At 40.4% G+C, this 18,105-nt stretch overlaps 2 protein-coding genes across 2 annotated transcripts; one reads left to right on the forward strand and one right to left on the reverse strand.

Moving 5' to 3' along the window:
- Nucleotides 1-857: 857 nt before the first annotated feature.
- chaf1a (chromatin assembly factor 1, subunit A (p150)) lies at nt 858-9,614 on the forward strand (the record flags this gene model as incomplete). The annotated part of the gene is made up of 16 exons (XM_083888774.1): nt 858-921; nt 2,354-2,404; nt 2,880-3,577; nt 3,894-3,956; nt 4,091-4,335; nt 4,455-4,536; nt 4,613-4,681; nt 4,811-5,028; nt 5,158-5,326; nt 5,453-5,533; nt 5,950-6,057; nt 6,209-6,458; nt 7,390-7,552; nt 7,685-8,003; nt 8,133-8,217; nt 9,502-9,614. 16 exons carry the CDS (start codon nt 858-860, stop codon nt 9,612-9,614), a joined length of 2,778 nt encoding a protein of 925 aa, XP_083744900.1.
- Nucleotides 9,615-11,291: 1,677 nt separating this feature from the next.
- On the reverse strand, nt 11,292-17,495 carry ubxn6 (UBX domain protein 6). Its single transcript, XM_083887528.1, has 11 exons — nt 17,357-17,495; nt 15,880-16,037; nt 15,085-15,149; nt 14,841-14,969; nt 14,611-14,708; nt 14,427-14,502; nt 14,261-14,345; nt 13,891-14,110; nt 13,642-13,772; nt 13,392-13,540; nt 11,292-12,649 (listed from the first exon to the last, which is right to left on the reverse strand). The coding sequence occupies exons 1-11, from the start codon at nt 17,437-17,439 to the stop codon at nt 12,524-12,526; spliced, it is 1,320 nt and encodes a 439-aa protein (XP_083743654.1). The 5' UTR covers nt 17,440-17,495; the 3' UTR covers nt 11,292-12,523.
- Between the last annotated feature and the right edge of the window lie 610 nt (nt 17,496-18,105).

Genomic DNA, 18,105 nt, shown 5'->3' on the forward strand with positions numbered 1-18,105 from the left:
ATATGTTTAGTTTTCATATTTGAGAACCTTCTTCCAAACAAAACTGTTAATTGTGCGACAAAACGTATATATATATATATATATTTGTCAAAATCGCCGGATGAATTCCAGTTATATTTTATTTGAATAACACACTGATTTAGTTTAGACAGCTAAATCGAGCGATCTTTATCCCCAATCATGTTTTGTCCATCTTCATGATAATGTTTCACAAATGTCCCACAACATGGCAACCATGACTTCAAAGGGTCAGACAGCGCGACCAATCAGAAAGGCTGTAACATCTGACAGAAGGCGTGGCCTGGCAGACAAATCTCGGTTTAGCACACAGAATGTCCTAGACAGGGTGGTTAGAGTGTTTATAAAAACAGGTCACGGGGCCACCCGATGAATGTATCACACCCAAGTTAGTTTTGTGATCGAACACTAAAGTACTCCAGCACACTCGAAGCTCTGGTTTGACTAAAACTATTTTAAATCGATTCTGTACGCGGAGCACCGAGCACAGGGCAGCGCGGGTGAACAAATCAAAAGTCCCTAGCGGAACTCAGGGCCTCGACACTGACCAATCAGCGAAGGTTATTGAAGCGAGCGGCTTACTCCCGCCAATTCCGACTGAGAAGCGCGAGGCAAACAGCAGGGTAAAACAGGGGGGAACGTGTATGTGTGGGAGATGCGGAAAGAGAATATGTTTTTTAATGCGAATTAAGCTAGAAGTACATGTTTAGATAGCAACAACGTGACTTTCGGCCTGATACCAGGGGTTCTTCTTGGCTGCTTACACGAACTGTTCGGTTCTGAAGTCGTTTTTGACGGAGTACAACGCGAACGAGCGGAGCCCCGAGTCAGTGTTTGGGATGTTGGCGGCGGAAAATCCATCGGTAGACGGACATTTGGCAGCTTCGGCCTCCCGCAGAAAAGGTAACGCTAATGCCACGGCTAACAAAGCTTGAAATAACTCTCCGAAGTGCCTGATAATGTGATGTGATATGGTAGTTGGTTATATTAATCATCACAAACGATACACAGCGTTACTTTTAATGTTAACCACTCGTTTGTTCAAAGTTCACATATTCCACATTAATAGCATCTATTTTACTGAGTGACACGAGTTCCGTTTCGCTGTTGTCATTGCTACGAGACGAATGCTATCAGAGTTATTGTGAACCTGCCACTAAGTTTCCAAACATTGACGCTAGCAGTGATTAGTTAGCATCTGCTGTCGGCTCTTGGATATGGTTGAAGTTTAGGTAATCACTGTTTTGGTGTCGTAAGGGTTACTAGTTGTGGTTAAGAGGTTAAATGGCATAGCCAGCAGGGGTTGTATATTCGAATAGATTCAGGATTCAGATAAGGTGAAAATGGAAACAGACCGTGGAAACAGGTCACCGGTATTGCTAGTTGCTACGTTTGTGAACTCTTCAACGACAGACAAGAAACTATTTTTTATAAAGTTTCAGCAGCTCGTGTGAAAAAATAGTTTTACTGCTCTATTGTCGTTAAAGTGCTTAACCAAGCTACATAAGCTGCTTGCCTCGCTGCTAGCACCAAGGTGTACCCGGGGTTCCTGCTTGTCCATTATGCTAAGTTGTTGAGGTTAGCAGACAGTTAGCAAGTCATGCTAATGCCCCCTGAGGTGCTTAACGTTAGCACCAATAAGAAAGTCACTTCTTTAGGTGAACTCAGCTGCAGCTGCGACTGTGCCGCGTCTATATTTTCCACCGTTTATAGTTATATATCCTCCCTGTAGTGATAGTGATAGTTCGGCTCGTTATATTGGTTTTCCAGACACGGGTGTATTTGCCTGACAGGGCTTTAAAGTGTGTGCCCCGCGGACGAGACCGGGCCTGCTCGACCCACAACGACTATACCGGTTGGCGGGAGCGCAAACCAAACAAACAGTATATTCATTGTTGACAAATGTGACATTAAATAAAGTGGCGTGACTAATTATACTTTACAGACTTCCATGAAGTTCGATTGAGTCTTCATTAATGTGGGTGATGATGATTTGTGGCATGCACTCATACACAGACACAGCAGTAAACAAAAGTGTGCATAAGTGCTTTTCATAAACACACACTGACAACAACGCACATATATGTATACGTATATGTGTGTATATATATTTACATGTATGTATGTACATTTTGGATTGTACAAATATTGGACTGATATAGGGTATTGTATCCATAATTTAAAGCCAGCACCGACATTTCATCTGCTCCAAAAGGTTTAAGAGTCTGCATCCTCAACATTTAACTGTCTTTTATTGATTTTCTTTTACCAGATTGAGAGCAGCTTTATTAGTGTGTATGTATTTCTAACGTAACTCTGCTTTTGTTCTTTTCAGGTATGGATTGCAAAAGTAAAAGTAAAAGTGCCAACAAGAAACTTATACAAGGTAAAATTAAAATAAAAAGGTTAAATTACTATTTTCAATGACTTGTAAAGAAGATACTGTTGTTGATACCATGGTCACTTTATAATTTTTTCCACCTGTACAAGTCTCAACCTATACAATCAATTACCAAGAGTTATAGATTAAGATACAAACTACTTTGTTCTAGTCAAAGCCCACATTTTGGGCTGCGCCATCTTGGCACCACCATTAAAACCATCACAACAGAACCACTTCTTCTTCCCTCATTGTCATTATTTTCCACTTACTGTATGTGGATTCTTGGTCAAATAGCAATTCCTTTGTAGCACTGGCTAATTCATCTTATTTATATCTGTAAATATATTTTAGTGTAATTTTTTTATGATCTTTGACACCGTTTTGACAACTTTGCTGTCTCGCATTGTGCCACCCAGATTTGATACAATTAGAAAAGTAATGTTAACTCTGTTTTATTGTCCTTTGATTCTGCCTGCAGCCCGTCTCCCATTCAAGCGCCTGAACCCTGAACCTAAAGAGAACCACCTGCCTAAACGCCCATGTGCACATACCTGTTCTGAACCTTCAGACGTGGAAAACGAAAACGAGTCCTCTCCACTCGCTGTCCAAAACGGACCACCTTTGGTTAATGGCAGAGGGCCTCTTGATGGCTTCCTGCGCCGAAGGTGCCCTGCAGCCTCAGACAGGAACGTGGTTATAGATCTGACTGAGGACAACCCTTCATCCCCTGTAAAGCGCGTTTTTTCACCTGCTCCTGCCATCCCCCACAGCCCAACAACAGATAAACATCAAGGCAAAGACATAACTGACTGCTCTGAGAAATCCAGCACAATTGATGACACTCACACACAAACTTTGGACTGCACAGAAGTCGACAGTGATGAAGTAGAGGAGGTGGAGGAGATGGAAGAGGAGGAGGAGGTGGAGGAGATGGAAGAGGAAGAGGTGGAGGAGATGGAAGAGGAGGAGGTGGAGGAGAATGAGGAGGATCAGACCGCGTCTGTTTCACAGCTCAACACAACACAGGATTCTGACAGTGAACCAGAGGAGCAGAATGAGTCGGGGAACGTCTCCAGTTTGGGGAACAAGTCCATGCTTTCGGAGTCATCATTGAGCTCACAGTCTGAAAGTTCACCAGAGAAGTCCAAGACTGATGACCATACACCCTCATCTAAAGTATGCACATCTCCCATGCTTGCTTTGCCTTTTATTCCATTCAAGATTATGTAAGACCAGCCAGTTTAAAATTACACAAGTGCACACTTTTATTTAGAAAGTAAATTGTTTATCTCATACTAAAGCATTTCTATATAAGGTGCGTAGTGTTTTTCACATTTATCTTTTATTGGTAAATGTGTTTTTAATAGAAATTTTAAGTAAATATAATCATTTGCTGTTTGATTTCTCAGTCTTATACAGTAGTAGTTTATCAGAGTAATTGAGTATATAACATATAAAAGGATGATCAAATTTGTTTCCATTTTCTTCACAGTCACCAAAGACAACCCCCGATACACCAGCGGATGAGAAAAAGGTCAAAAGACGCTCCTTGAAGGTAATACTTGTACTTGTCTTTTTAAACTGTAAGTCACGACACAGGATGAGTTAATTTCTCATTTGCTTTATTAATTATTGTTAAAGTTTAGTAAATTGAAAAATAAAAATAAAATCCAAATGTTGCATTTGCAGAGTTTACAAGTGCAGGAGGAAAGGCGACGATTGCGTGAGGAGAAGGAGCGACAGAAGGAAGAGGCAAAAGCTGCAAAAGAGAAAAAGAAAGAAGAGGCCCGCAAACTAAAGGAGGAAAAAGAAAAAGAAAAACGAGAGAAAAAGGAAAAAGAGGAGCGAGAGAAACGAGAGAAAAAAGAGAAAGACGAGAAGGAAAAAGCGGACAGACTAAAAGCAAAAGAGGAGCAGCGGAAATCCAAGCTAGAGTGAGTAGTGCAAATTTCCTCTACAGTTGAGGCTTATTAATTTGAGGTGTTTTCACTGCCAACACTTTGTGCTGAATAAAAGTAGTTTTGTTGTTTGATTAAATTAAAAAAAAAAATAGGGCCAAGCTTGAAGAAAAACGCAAGAAAGAAGAAGACAAGCGAGTGAAGGAAGAGGAGAAACGGTTGAAAGAAGAGAAAGATGTGAGTCAATGAAGAGTATTTGTATGATCTTGGTAGATATTACTGAATGTTCTGACCATTATATGTCTTTATACAGCGTCTAAAAGCTGAGAAAGCAGAAATTACACGGTTTCTACAGAAACCCAAGACCCAACAAGCTCCAAAGGTGAGTAGAGCTCAGTTTTTCTTATTGTTCATGTTCGTTTGTATAGACTGACCATAACCCCCTTTTAGTGTTGGTGTTGCATTATAAATACAATATGAACTCAAATGTTTTGTCTCTTTGCTGTTTCAGACACTTGCCGCTGCCTGTGGGAAGTTTGCTCCATTTGAGATAAAAGGAAACATGGCTCTGGCACCACTGTGTCGTGTTCAGTGTGCTGACTCTCTTTTGGCGGAACTTGACCAGTGTTTATTGAACCCCAATAATAACCTAAATGGAATAAAAGAGTGGATTGGTAAAAAGCCTCGCCAGTCAGGACCAACCAACCCGAGGCAGATAGAGTCACCCAGGTTAGACCATAAAGAGTGATTTTCTTTTCAAACCCGTCAACACACTCGGTTTACCCCTAATATCTGCAACTTCTCCATTTAAGGTTAACATTAAAATGAAAATAATTATCTCCATGTTTACTATGTCAGTGACTGTATAACAGTGGAGGGGCCTCAATCGGATAGTGTGCCGGACCGTCGACGTTATGGACCTATGAAGCTTTTGCAGTTTCGTGAAAACTACCGCCCAGCGTACTGGGGCACCTGGAGTAAGAAGAGTTCACAGATCTCACCTCGATGCCCCCTCAGACAGGACAAGGTAATGCAAAAAACCGGACCGAGTTAATTCTGGCCACTTTTTACAAATAATAATGTAATTTAATAATTGCATATACAATAATTTTTTTGAGTAGCTTTGGCACCAACAGTTTTGCTCTGACCACAGGATGTATTGGACTATGAGGTGGACAGTGATGAAGAATGGGAGGAGGAGGAACCAGGAGAGTCCCTGTCACATAGTGAAGGGGTAAGTCTCATTAGATGACAAAAAATTAGGGATATATTTGTCCAATAGGTTTGTGATTTATGATTATAAATCTACACTGCTGCCCCAAAATCTTTGGTACTTACCTTAATAAAGAGTTTTATGGTTTACAACACACACCATTCCCTGTATTTAGCATCATTGCCAGCCAAAGTACATACAATTTAACTTTCCGGCAGCCACTTTTTTTTTTTAAATACTAACTTTATAGTCAGTTATTTTGATAAGTGATTAATTGATTTGAGTATTTTAAATAATTAAAACCAACTGAATCCATATGTTACTTTTTAATCCAAATGGCGTTAATGCTTGTCAGCATCTATATCACACCTGTTGAGAATGGGCTTACGGAAATGTGCAACAAACGACTAATATTTATCTCTATTGATAATTTTCAGGAAGAGGAAGAGGAAGGAGGCGAGGGTGACGATGACGATGAAGATGACGATGGCTTCTTTGTTCCTCATGGTTACCTTTCAGATGACGAGGGGGCTCTAGATGAGGAGGTATGAACTGTGGAAGCTAAAGGAGCTTATTTTTATTTTTTGCAAGTCATTTGAATTTGTCTCCTTAATGTGGCAGATTGATGATTGGATTTTCATTGTATCAAAAGTCTTCCGCTCTGCATACCTGTTAACACGCATGCAACCTTTTTAGGAGGGTGGCGACTTGGAGAAGCAGAAGCTGCGTCAGAAACTGAAAGCCAGGGAGTGGGATGAGCTGATGTCCACCAAGAAGAAGATGAAGGTGCTGGTGCCCGTGGTCAGGGGCTGCACCTGGGAAGGAGAAGGACCTGTTTTGGAACTCTTTCAGTCTCATGCTGTGTGTCTGGTTGAGCCTTTACCAAAGGCAGACAACAGCCTCAGTCCAGAGGAAATGTCTAAGAAGTGTGAGAGAGAAGCACAATGTAAGTATCACTATTTTCTAAAATACATTGATTAATGTTGACAACTGGGATTGAAGACCAAGTTGGTGATTAACCTAAAGGCCGCTGCAGTGTTTGTGAGCTGTGGGACTGTAGTTTTTGTAGTTTGTCACTAGGACTCGGCAATTATTTAACAATATTCAATATATTCTCACAAGCCGCTTTATTGGGTTCAAAGGACAGTTAATAAATTGTCAGGGGTGGCACCTGGTGAGGTCTTCTGCTTCAAGGTTTTATGTGTTGTGTGTTCAGAGATGATCTTCTGCAAACCTTGTAATGTGTAATGAGTGATTGTCTGACTTTGAAACTGTCTGATTCCTGAAGGCATTGGCCCAGAAATCTTTGGACCATTCTCTGTAAATCTTAGCGATGGTTGTCTTCACCATGTTCGCATGTCTAAATGTATTGAATTGCTGCCATGTGATTGGCTGATTAGATGTTTGTAATTAAGGTGTTGAACAGGTGTACCTAATAAAGTGGCTGAGTGTATAGCAATTTGGTTATGGATTGAGCAAATGCAGTCTTTGCTTCAACATTTGTAGTTGTGTTGAATTATTAACCATGTATGGGTGATGGAATAATGTTTTGGCTATATTAACCAGCTGTATTTTCTGACTCCATTGGCTTTAGTTGTTATTAAATGTGACATACATTCAAATGATACTTAATCTGTTACAGCAGCTTGGCCAGAAATTCTGTATATGGTGGTTTTGTTTCTTGGAAGAGTGGTAGTGCTACTTTTAAATAGTGTTGTGCACTATAGTGCAGAAAAGGCTGTGTTGAAATTATAATACAATTTGAGTTGGAGTTAAAACCCTTAATTAAACCTTAAGATTAACTCAAATTGTCCAGTTCAGCTTAAATGTATCTTTCAGCACCTTATTTACCATTTTCTTTTGTAATTGTTCCACAGTACTTGGTCAGCTGCTCCCTCTGCTGCACGGCAATGTCAACAGCTCCAAAGTGATCATCAATGAGTTTCAAGAGTTTTGTCGTCGCCAAAGCTCATCTTTATCCTCACCATCCGCACCTGAACTGTCTAGTCCCCAGAGCTCAGCAGAAAACATCCCCACCAGGTGAGTTTTCATCTTAACAAGCGACACAGAAATTAATTAAAATGTGTAAATACCCCAAATACTGGATCAACCCCCTAATATACATGAAAACAAATAACATCAATATATTTTTGTTGTTTTTACTTTGAGCAGAATACATCTGAGACGGGTCATCAAAAACAATGCTGTTTATGAGAAGCGTGCCACCTACAGACGCTGCTGCTGGTATGTGAACACAGAAGTCCTGTCCCGCTTTGGCCAGGAGGCACTTCCGCTGCCCTGTCAGTGGACCTACCTCACCACTGGAGCCAAAGAAGAGTCTCGCGAAGAAACGCATGCAGCCACAGGCTCTCAGGGAAACTCTCCCACTACACCTCAGACCTCCTCCACCCCTTCATCGTCCAACAAAAGGAAGAGCACAGGGAGCATGTCCATCACCAAGTTTATGAAGAGGTGTACTGATCGCAAACAGGTAGAGAAACACCCTTGAGCTGATTAGATACCAGTTCTATTCACTGTGATATTTTGTTATTATGGTATCTTTTCAAATATGTTATCATTTTGACGATCACATCTAAAATGGTCCTACTTCTGTCCCCAGAAGGGAGCAGTGGAGACTGATGGTTTTCAGGCTGACACTGAGGAGGATGATGACGAAGATTGTGTCATCATCACTGCACAGAGTGGTGAGTTACCAAAAAGATTCATGTTGTCATACACTATACACAAGCTCTTGATAGAGTACACTTGAAAACAAAACAGATGCACTCATTTATTTTTGTTATTAAACCTGTAGTGCACAACTTTTAAACATAAACTATGTGGTGTGGTATGCGGTGTCTGATTTAGCTGGAAGCTAGTTGTTAGCATGCCAATCACCATTCCATGTCTTCTTACCATCCATGAAAAACAACAACAAAAAAGTGCTAGCCTGGATTTTGTACTTGTTTTCTTGCTGTTTTCATCTGTGTACTGGCATATTCTGTTGCTGCAATGTTAAATACCTTTGGTGGGAACTATGGAGCATCTGCAGATGACTCCAAATTGGATTATTCTGATGTGCGGGTCCAGCTTTAAGAAATTCAGTGTCACAGGGTTGGTGCTAATCCAGAATGAAAGAAAGTTGGTACACGCGTTAATAATGTCAGGACGGTTCAGTAAGTCCTACAGGAAGTCCGCCACCTCGATGCGCACCCTTTAACCCTGGATTTCCACTGGATACGGAACGGCCGCGAAACGGCAGTGGCGCGGTTCTGCTTCGTCCTCTGCCCGGCGGCAATCCCCACCGGGCGCGTTATGGCAGCGGCGCGGAGCCTTGGGTGCCGGCAGTATTCACGGAAGATCGCACGAAAATCTCGAACGGATGAGAGTTCGCGAGATCCAGCGATAGACTGTGTGTATAAAGGAAACAACACAGCAGCTTCTTTTCGTTCTCCGACGTTGTTGATCTGGTGTCATAAATGATTTTATGTTTCTCCACTTCAACAATCAGTCTCTCGTCGTGCATTATGACTCTCCGAGACGCTCTGATTAATTGACTGTTTACCTGGTATCTGTGGATTCTGTGTCGGACATCCTGTCTTGTGCGATCTGCTTTGTTTAAATTTAAGAGGTTCAGCAGGTGGCGCGGCAAGCTGCTGCTGAGACGATCCGCAGCGCGTCTGGTGGAAATGCTCTCATTGATTAGAATGGAAGCGATTTGCAACGGCGACCGCGCCGCTGCCGTTCCGCGGCCGTTCCGCTTCCAGTGGAAATCCAGGGTCAGAACCGCACGTGGTACTAGTTTCAGACTAAAGTTCTAAAATGTAACTAGTATATAGTATTTTATATCAACAAACATTAAGTTAGTAAAGTGAGACGGCTGTTAACAGGTTGAAGTACAACCAAAACCAAGAACTGCTTGACACGGCATACAAATGTTGCATCCTTTCTGTTCACAAAAAAAATTATATTCAATCTTAACTCCTTAGGTCCAACAAGAGAGAAGTCCTCCAGTGAGGGAGACGTCTTAATGGAGGTCACACCGTCGGACACAGCTGCCCTCCCTGTGGCCAGTGCGGCTCCTACAATCGCCACAGCCTGAGGTCAAGTTAGGTGGTCCCCCCCAACCCAAGCTACTCCGGTTTCCTCATAAATGTCTCCATCCTGATTTTGAACTCTGCCGAATATAATCTTCATGCAAAATGAAGCACTGCACACTGGTACAGTCAACTCACAGCAGGCAACGTCTGCTCAGGGTTGTGAGTGTCCGCTCACCCAATATTTCTTTCTTCTTCTTTTTTTAAACCCCTGACCTGACTTTCCTCTGGCCAGTAAAATGTAGTAGTGCATAAAATCAGAGCTGAGCAGAAAATGAACTGTACATCTGATTGTTTTGCATTGAAGATTCAGTCAGGCTTGTTTGGCATGGGCTTTTTTTAAAAGTGGAAGGTGAGCATCTCTCTGGCACTGCTACAGCAGATTGGGTTGAACAGAGGCAAAGCAGAATAAAATGGGAAATTACTTTTCATCAGAAGAAGCACCTACAACGGACCAACCGAACAGCATTATTATAATTTTTTCATGTTCAGTTCATGACACAAATCTTAACCAGCAGATGTAAATAGTTGACCAGAAATAAGTTGGGTAAATAAGAGGCTGAAAGTCTGTTTGTATTTTCCCCTCTTGGTTTCCGTGGGTGCTTTTATTCTGCAATTTCTGATTCTGACAACTCACTGGTGTAGTTGCTAGGTCTGTACTTGTACAGTTAGGTTCAGTGTCACAGTGTTTTATAAATATGTATTTTCTGTATTTTCAAGAATACTTGAACAGGATAATTTCGTTAAACCTGAATAAAAGTACTGCACTTTTACATTTTGTAACCCTTTCATCTGGCTGCCTTACACTATCACTAGGAATCACTAGGACTGTATGTTGGCGAGTCACTTGTGAAATATTGAAGATTTCCCCGTTCACAAAAAGTCCCAAAAAGGGAAATTTATCCTCTCGCTTTATTGAGTGCATTTTATTGTGTTGTGTGATTAAAATGTTATGTTGCCTCATCCCTAGCCATTGTTAGCACACGTTCAACATTTTCGAGTCCATATTTGTTGGAGGCATTTTGCAGTGGTTGTAGTTTTAATATGTGTAAATAAGTCCAAATGCTTTGTACACAATTAACTAATGCTTCTTCTCAATATTGTACATTTCTTTCCAATCTGCTGATATAATTGCTCCAACGTGTGTAAAAGTTGAGTGTTGACACATACAAAAATCTTGATTTAATTCATGACTGGATTATGTATGATTTGAATATTAGGTAACACTTAATTGTACTGTAACAATGTGGTAATGGGCATAGTAGTATGAAGGAGTATCATCTTATTTCTGTCGTAATGAGAGGATCGATTCCAACGTTATATCGCATTGATATATTGAATCAACAACTGTTCAGTAGCAGGTGTGCAATACAAGCTTAAAATTGTAGCACAATTAAGATACTCAAGATAGTTCACAGAATTTCAAAGTAAAAGTGTTTGCTTTGATATGGAATAATGTGTACTTCATAATAAAACATTTGATATTTTATATTAATATCTAAAACAGAACTGATTCTAAAATGTAATAATATGGACAACTAATTTAAACACTAAATATAATTTAATGTTGAGTGCAACTTGTGTAACTTGTGTTCACAAAAACAAAAGATGCAGTGCAAGCAATCTTTATTACAGGCAGATTTTGAAAAAAAAAGCAACAGATCATAACTGCTCACTGGGTATTTTTAATACGGTTACAAACACACATTGACACTCTTCCATTGAACAGTGCAGACATGTTGCTTATGGCAGACTCAGCTTTACAAACGAACATTGGGACCGTTGCATGGAAAAACACAGCAGATTGAGTTGTTAGTTTGCAACTCCTGACATAACGGGAGATTAGGATGAAGGAAATCACTTGGATGTGGTGAGAGGTAGGTTGTTGTCAGTCAAACCAACCACAAGCATGAGAAACAAATGACTGCTTTAAGATTGGCCCTGCTAAATATTCCCATGAAGCACAATCTGAAATGAAACATGAAAAGGGTTATGTTATGAATTCCAACTGTTTGAAATCTTTAATTTAGAGGAAATGTTTGATACAAACAGACCACCAACAGCAATACTTAAAAACTGCCCTCAAAGCTGAATACACAGATCTTCCTCTACTAATAAACGCTTGTTGTGTCGTTATCATTTATTATGATGTACTTTAAAGCACATTTGATTAATAAAAGATCTCCGTTAAAAAAAATAAAATTTGGGGTTTTAACAAAGCAATCATGTATGAGAGTAAAAGGAGTGCACAGGACCAACATGCGACAGAAGCTTAAGAATGTTTACAGTAAGTGAACCTGGCTCGTATTGTACCTCGCCAGACCAGACGAGCATCAGCTGACACAAAACACTGCATTAACCTTCAACACTGCTAAACAAAAGCATTCTGACATCGTTGAGTGCAAAAGAGCTGCTGTAGGAGCTGAGATACTTCACCGTGTATGGTTTTCTACATCTGACTGTGCAGTCACGAGTGTGCACTATTTATTTGATTTTTTTTTCCCAAGACAGATGGATTGTTAACTAGCAGAATAAATAAAACCGGAAGTGATGAGAGTCAAAACGAAGTTTCTTCAACATACCATGTGAAGTCTTTCTAGTCTGAAAGGAAAAGTGCAGAGGATTTCTGCCACGGTCTGTTTTACTACACATCATAATCATTCAGGGCACAACACACAATCTGTTTAGTAGTGCTTTTTTCAGCATAACGCTTTGCCGAGACGGACTGCAGGATGCGTTTGTCCCCTTCTGGTCTGCTCAGTGAAAGAAGTGCATTAGGGTGAAGTCGCCCCCTCTTTTAAGTTAGCTTTTGTAAAAGTACACTCGTCACTAGCTGTGTGCAAGGAGCAATTTGACCGCTGTGGTGCCAGGGAGGGACGTAGCAGGAAGAGTTCAGGGACAGACACATGTCTGCTCAGTTAAAGGTCTTAATGGTTTCCAGCAGCTTTGGTTTGAGAAGGGTGGGGCTCTTCCCCCCCGCAGCTGCGATATCTGCCTGCACGGCTGCGTCCCAGGCAAAGGTGAGCAGAGCTGCAGGGACCTGAGGAGAAAAGAGATCAAGATACACATTAAGACTGAAAGATGAACTGCTTTCAAACCTGAAAATGTTATTAGACACTTGCAGAGGGTGCAATTTATTTGACATCAAACTTCGGTTTGTAGGTAATAGGTAATAATAAGTAGGTGATATTTGATTGTGTCATGTGGTAATGCCTCATCATCACTTTTTAAACCTCTGGAAAATCAGATTTGATTGAAGATAATTTCCCCAGTTAATTCGGCTCCAATTCACACGCAGATATAAATATTACCAGACCGGAGCAAACTGCAAATACAGGATTGTATAAAACTGGACACGTTGTTAAGTGTTTTGAGATGCCTGGTCCTTTTTTAAATGGACCAACTCTCTGAAAATGAATTGGTAGAAAATAAGCAAATCATCGCTGTTTCTGCTACATAAACTTTTTTGTCTCTTTTTTCTTGCCAACAACAATATTGTTCAAAGATTAAATTTGTTCTTTACAATCTTACAAACTGGCTGTATTATAGAGTTCCTTCAAAATGGCTGCTTTTTCTGTCGCTTTGGGCTACGTTATTTGAAAACGTCCATGTTTATGATGATAAAGAGGAACATGATTGTGGCTATACTGAATAGATGCTTCCATTCACTATTTTGGTTTTTGGTTAGTATAATTACCACCCTTAAAAAAAAACATATTAGTTTAATTTAAGCTGTGTAAAAATTGGTTGAATTTCATACGATGTCTCTACATTTAACCCACCAGGTTACGCTCGGCGAGAGCCACTTCCTCTGCCTCCTGTAGTTTTTGGCCTCCTGGAGCGATGAGCTCGAAGGGCTGCCAGCCGTCCACCAGAGAATCCCGTACAAACTCAAACAGCACAGACATCCGGTCCCACGCATAAAAGGTACCTGGGATCACAGATTAATCACCAACTCATTATTTGCATCAAAGATAGATTTTTTTGACTATGACAAAACTGTCTTGTTCACTTTGGAAGGAAAATGAAAACCTTGTAAGAGGTTTCCATCGGGCAGTCGGATCCTGAGCAGTGTGTAGTTGTACTTCCTTCTCTCCCTCTGCTCCTCTTTCTCCCTCATAGCTTTTGTGCGCAGCATGGCGTTCTTCTCCACCAAATCGCTCCTTAGAAACACACATCACACAGGATGAGGTTCTCTAAAAGGTTTGCTTCCACTGAGGGGCACACACTAATAGACCACAGCAGTGGGATGAGTGTGGTTTGGTTTTCTGTGGCGTATACCTCTGCTGCTGCTCCTTCTTGAGCTCCTCTGCTGTCAGATTGTAGAACTCTGGCGGCAGCTCGAAGCGCTGGGCGTTGGCCGAGGGTGTGAAAGCTTGAGGCTGTCTGTCCAGCTGAGCTCTGACTGGCTCTCCTCTCTGAAGACGATCCCTCCTCTCCTTCATCAGCTCCAGGGCGTCGGGGCTCTGCTCCGGCAACACCAGGAACTCCTCTTCCTCCTCTGATCTCAAATAAATGTGGAAAACAATACAATGACTTAAAGGTCTGATACTATGAGAGAAAGTTATTGCATTAACACGTAAAATGACTGTGATATATTTGAAAAAAAACTAATTATTAACTAACTAATAACTAACTAAGACTAATTTACCTTGACCCTCTACAGGAAACATGATGCTTATGAAGCCCAGGGCCTGCAGGAACTCTCTAGTGCCCTCAACAGATCGCACTTTCTCCTTATATAAAAGAAAAAGGAGGAATGTTATTCGTCCCGAAGAAACAAAGAGAACAGGAAAGGAGATCGGTCTCTCACACACCTGGAACACCTTGTTGCTGAGTTTAATCTTTCTGTATTTCTCCTCCTCGGGACACTTGCATATGTTTTCGACATACCTGTTAAAGAACACAGATGAAAAGAACGAGATTATTTAAAACGTTCAATTCTTTTTAAAGTGAATTCACAACTGACAGCTCAAAACAAAGTTGCGTGTATTATCGTACTTGCTTATGATGTCCACAGCAGCCTTCACTTTATCTTTGTCTTTGTTAAATGTGTAGATCATCATAACGGAAGCCTCAACTGCGTCCTCCTCAAACCGCTGATGGTGAAAATACAGGGTATGTTTTTAACAAGTCTCAAACCACACAATCACATTGCAAACCAAAATTGAGCTAAAATACAATTAGAAGAATTAGAAGAAGAGAACATTTGACAGTATCTTCAAACATACCATTAGAATGGCCTCCTTAATGTGTACTTCTCTGTCACTCTTAGTTAAAGTGGCTCCAGTTAGCGGACAGGTGAAATACACACCTGACACTGAGAGACAGGTCGGATCTTTCAGTGGCACTTTGGATCCCTGGAAAAAAATGTTTTCATTCACAAGTACATCCAGACTACATATGCTTTATCACTGTAAGCCAAACATTAGATTAATCAGTTTAATTAATTTTAACAGATCAGTGTAATCATACCTCTGCTGTTGCCGCATTTTCTTTTTCAGCCAATGCAGCCGACTCTGCCTCCAGTTCTCTTTTGACTATAGAAAAAAAGAGTAGAAAATCATGCAATGTCTTTTAAGGGACCAGTGGCTTTAACAACAGAACATCGCCAACATTTAACTAAATGTTCTTGCAGTCTAAATAACAACCTAATCACGCAATCAAAACCCATGGTTTTGGCAAATAATAAACATTTTCATAAAAAGTGGCCTAAATTTTAGTGCAGAAATAACACAGTTTTTGTATTTCTTTTTTTAAGAATGGTTCAAATACCACATGTTTTTTTGTAGTGAGCCAGGCTGATTGGATTAGATGGCTTTGGAAAATGTGTCAGTGAAGATGGCTTGATGACAGTAAAGAAATTCTCTGGCGTTATGAAGCCTGCTTCCTTCTTCTAGTAATTCCGGCTGCACCCCGAGAAATGTAAGGCTGCATTCCACAGTTCAAAGTTCTTTATCACAGTTCAAAGTGAAGAGTCATTTGAATCACTGATCAAAGGATTCATATTATTCATACCCAAAAATAATCTCTGCAATGAAATTCTTCTTTCTCTATGCCACTACCTGATCACTTACAGTTTTTACACAAATTAAAAATAAGGAAAAGGGGCAAGAAATGCAAAAGAGAAAACAATAATTAATACTAACAGTAAAGAATTAAAAAATAGTGCAATGTACATGATATGAAAAGAAATCCAGGGATGACGATTACGTTATGGTGGGAGGGGGCTTTGTTTTCCTCTTACAAAGTTGTGCCTGTGCGTCTCACCCTGGTTCCTGATGTGGTCCTGAGAGGTGTGGACCTTCGGCCGGGGGTGCTGCTCAATTCTGGCTAGAGCTGCGGCTCCGGCCCTCTGGGCTCCTTCAGTGGGAGCATGGTGGGTTTGCTTGGCACTGGCACTGCTTGGTGCCCCCTCATGCTTCGCACTGTGATGAGAACAGAAGAGCAAAGCAACGTGAGCAAAGTCTCAAGCCTCCTTATAAGACACACCTATTCATCTGCTTAACTGCTGGCCAATCACATGGCAGCAATGCAGTCAGGCATGTAGATGTGGCCAAGATGACCTTCTAATTCTAAACTAAAGCATTAGAATGGAGACATAAGGTGATTTAAGAGACTTTGAACATGGCATGACTGTTGTTGCCAAATGTGTTAGTCTGAGTATTTTAGAAACTGCTTGGATTTTCACACACAACTAACTCTAGGATTTAAATAGAATAGTGTGAAATATCCAGTAAATGGCAAATATGCCTTATTGACACCAGAGGTCAGAGAAGAATGGCCAGGTTTTAAAAGACAGCAAAGCAACAGTAACTCAAAGTTCCATTTATTAAAATCAGGGTCTACAGACCATCTCTGAATGCACAACATGTTGAACTAATGTGTCTAATGGGTAACGGCCACAGAAGGCTACACTGGGTGCTTCTGTCAGCTGAAAACAGGAAATTGAGGCATCAGTTCACACAGTCTCACCAAAATGTGAACACTAATTGAGTATTGTTGCTGATGCTGTCCATGTTCATCCCTTTAAAACCACAGCGAGGCCATCTCTTCTGGCTCATAAAGCTCTTCTAATTGCAATCTGGTTTCTTGAAAATAATAGTTCATTTACTATATCTAAATGGCCTTCATCGTCACCAGCTCTTGATCCAATAGAGCATCTTTGGGATGCGGTTGAATGGGTTCACACCATGAATATAAAGCTGAAAGTGTCAATATGGACCATAATATCTGAGGACTGTTTCATCACCTTGTTGACTCTATACCACGAAGAATTAAGATAGTTATGAAAAAAATAGTAGGTTAACCCAGTAAGAACAAAATATAGAATTAATCGGTGATGATTATTGTACAAAGTTCTTTACAACAACAATGACAACACTTCCATTGACGCAGCTCATCATTATCCTACTAACTGTAATGTGGAGTTTTAGTCAACGTTGCACGTTACCTAATAACTTAATAATATTATGTTACTTAAACACTGGGTAAATAGGCTTGTTCGGGATTAACGGTTAGCAGAGCTGAAATTAGATGCTGCTGAGAATTACATTATCTTATTATTACCTGGTGTATTCAGTTAATTATCTATCAAAACAAGTTCTGGTTAGATGTTTGATGAGCTACCATCTATCATCATAAAAAAAACTAGAAGGTAAGAAAGCACCTTCTAACTCAAGTTATCAAACGTTAGCAAAGTGGTTGAAGTTAGCGGTGTAGCGGCTGATAAATATTTGTGACATGCCTGCTTTCCTCAGTTAGCTTCTTTCCGGGTCCCGCGGATTTAAATTTAATATCCTTCTTGATGTCATCGAAAAACTTCTTCATTTTCTTCGGTTTTCAGTGATAATGTGGGCCGTGGGAACCGAGCTCCTGGCTAACGTTAGCTGACAGGAGGACCAAAACAATTTTTTCCCCTACAAATTGAACTCTGCTTCCGGCTCATTCATTGTTGGTGTTGCCACCGTGTGGCTGAGTAGAGCACTGCGGCCACCACTTACTTGAATTGGAGTGTGTGGATCTTTTTAGAGGTATCTAACTTATTTTAATATCTAAACAACTTTTTTTTCTATTTACTATTGTGATAAATGTGAAATAATGATAACTGTTATTATTAATCCTGAAGCCTCTTGAATGAGAGGGGAAAGATCTAAGCCTACTCTAGATAGTATAGTAGGCTATCTATAGATAGTTACTATCTATAGATAGTAGTCTATCTTAGATGGTTTGAAAGGAAAGTGAAATAGTCTGTATATATATATCACTTTTCTAGTCCTGTTGACCGCTTTATAGCACTTTTTTGAAAGACAAGAAGGTGGCCTTGACACTAACTATCAGCCAATATCAACTGATTAAAACTTTTTTTAATCCTGATAACATTTTTGGCCTTATCACCCAGCACAATGACAATGCATTTTACATGTGGTTATGGGACAACACGTTTATAATAAATGTGTAATTATAGTATATTCTAAAATGATATTTTGAAAATTA

Source organism: Microchirus variegatus, assembly GCF_963457635.1.
Source record: "Microchirus variegatus genome assembly, chromosome: 4".
NCBI lineage: Eukaryota > Metazoa > Chordata > Actinopteri > Pleuronectiformes > Soleidae > Microchirus > Microchirus variegatus.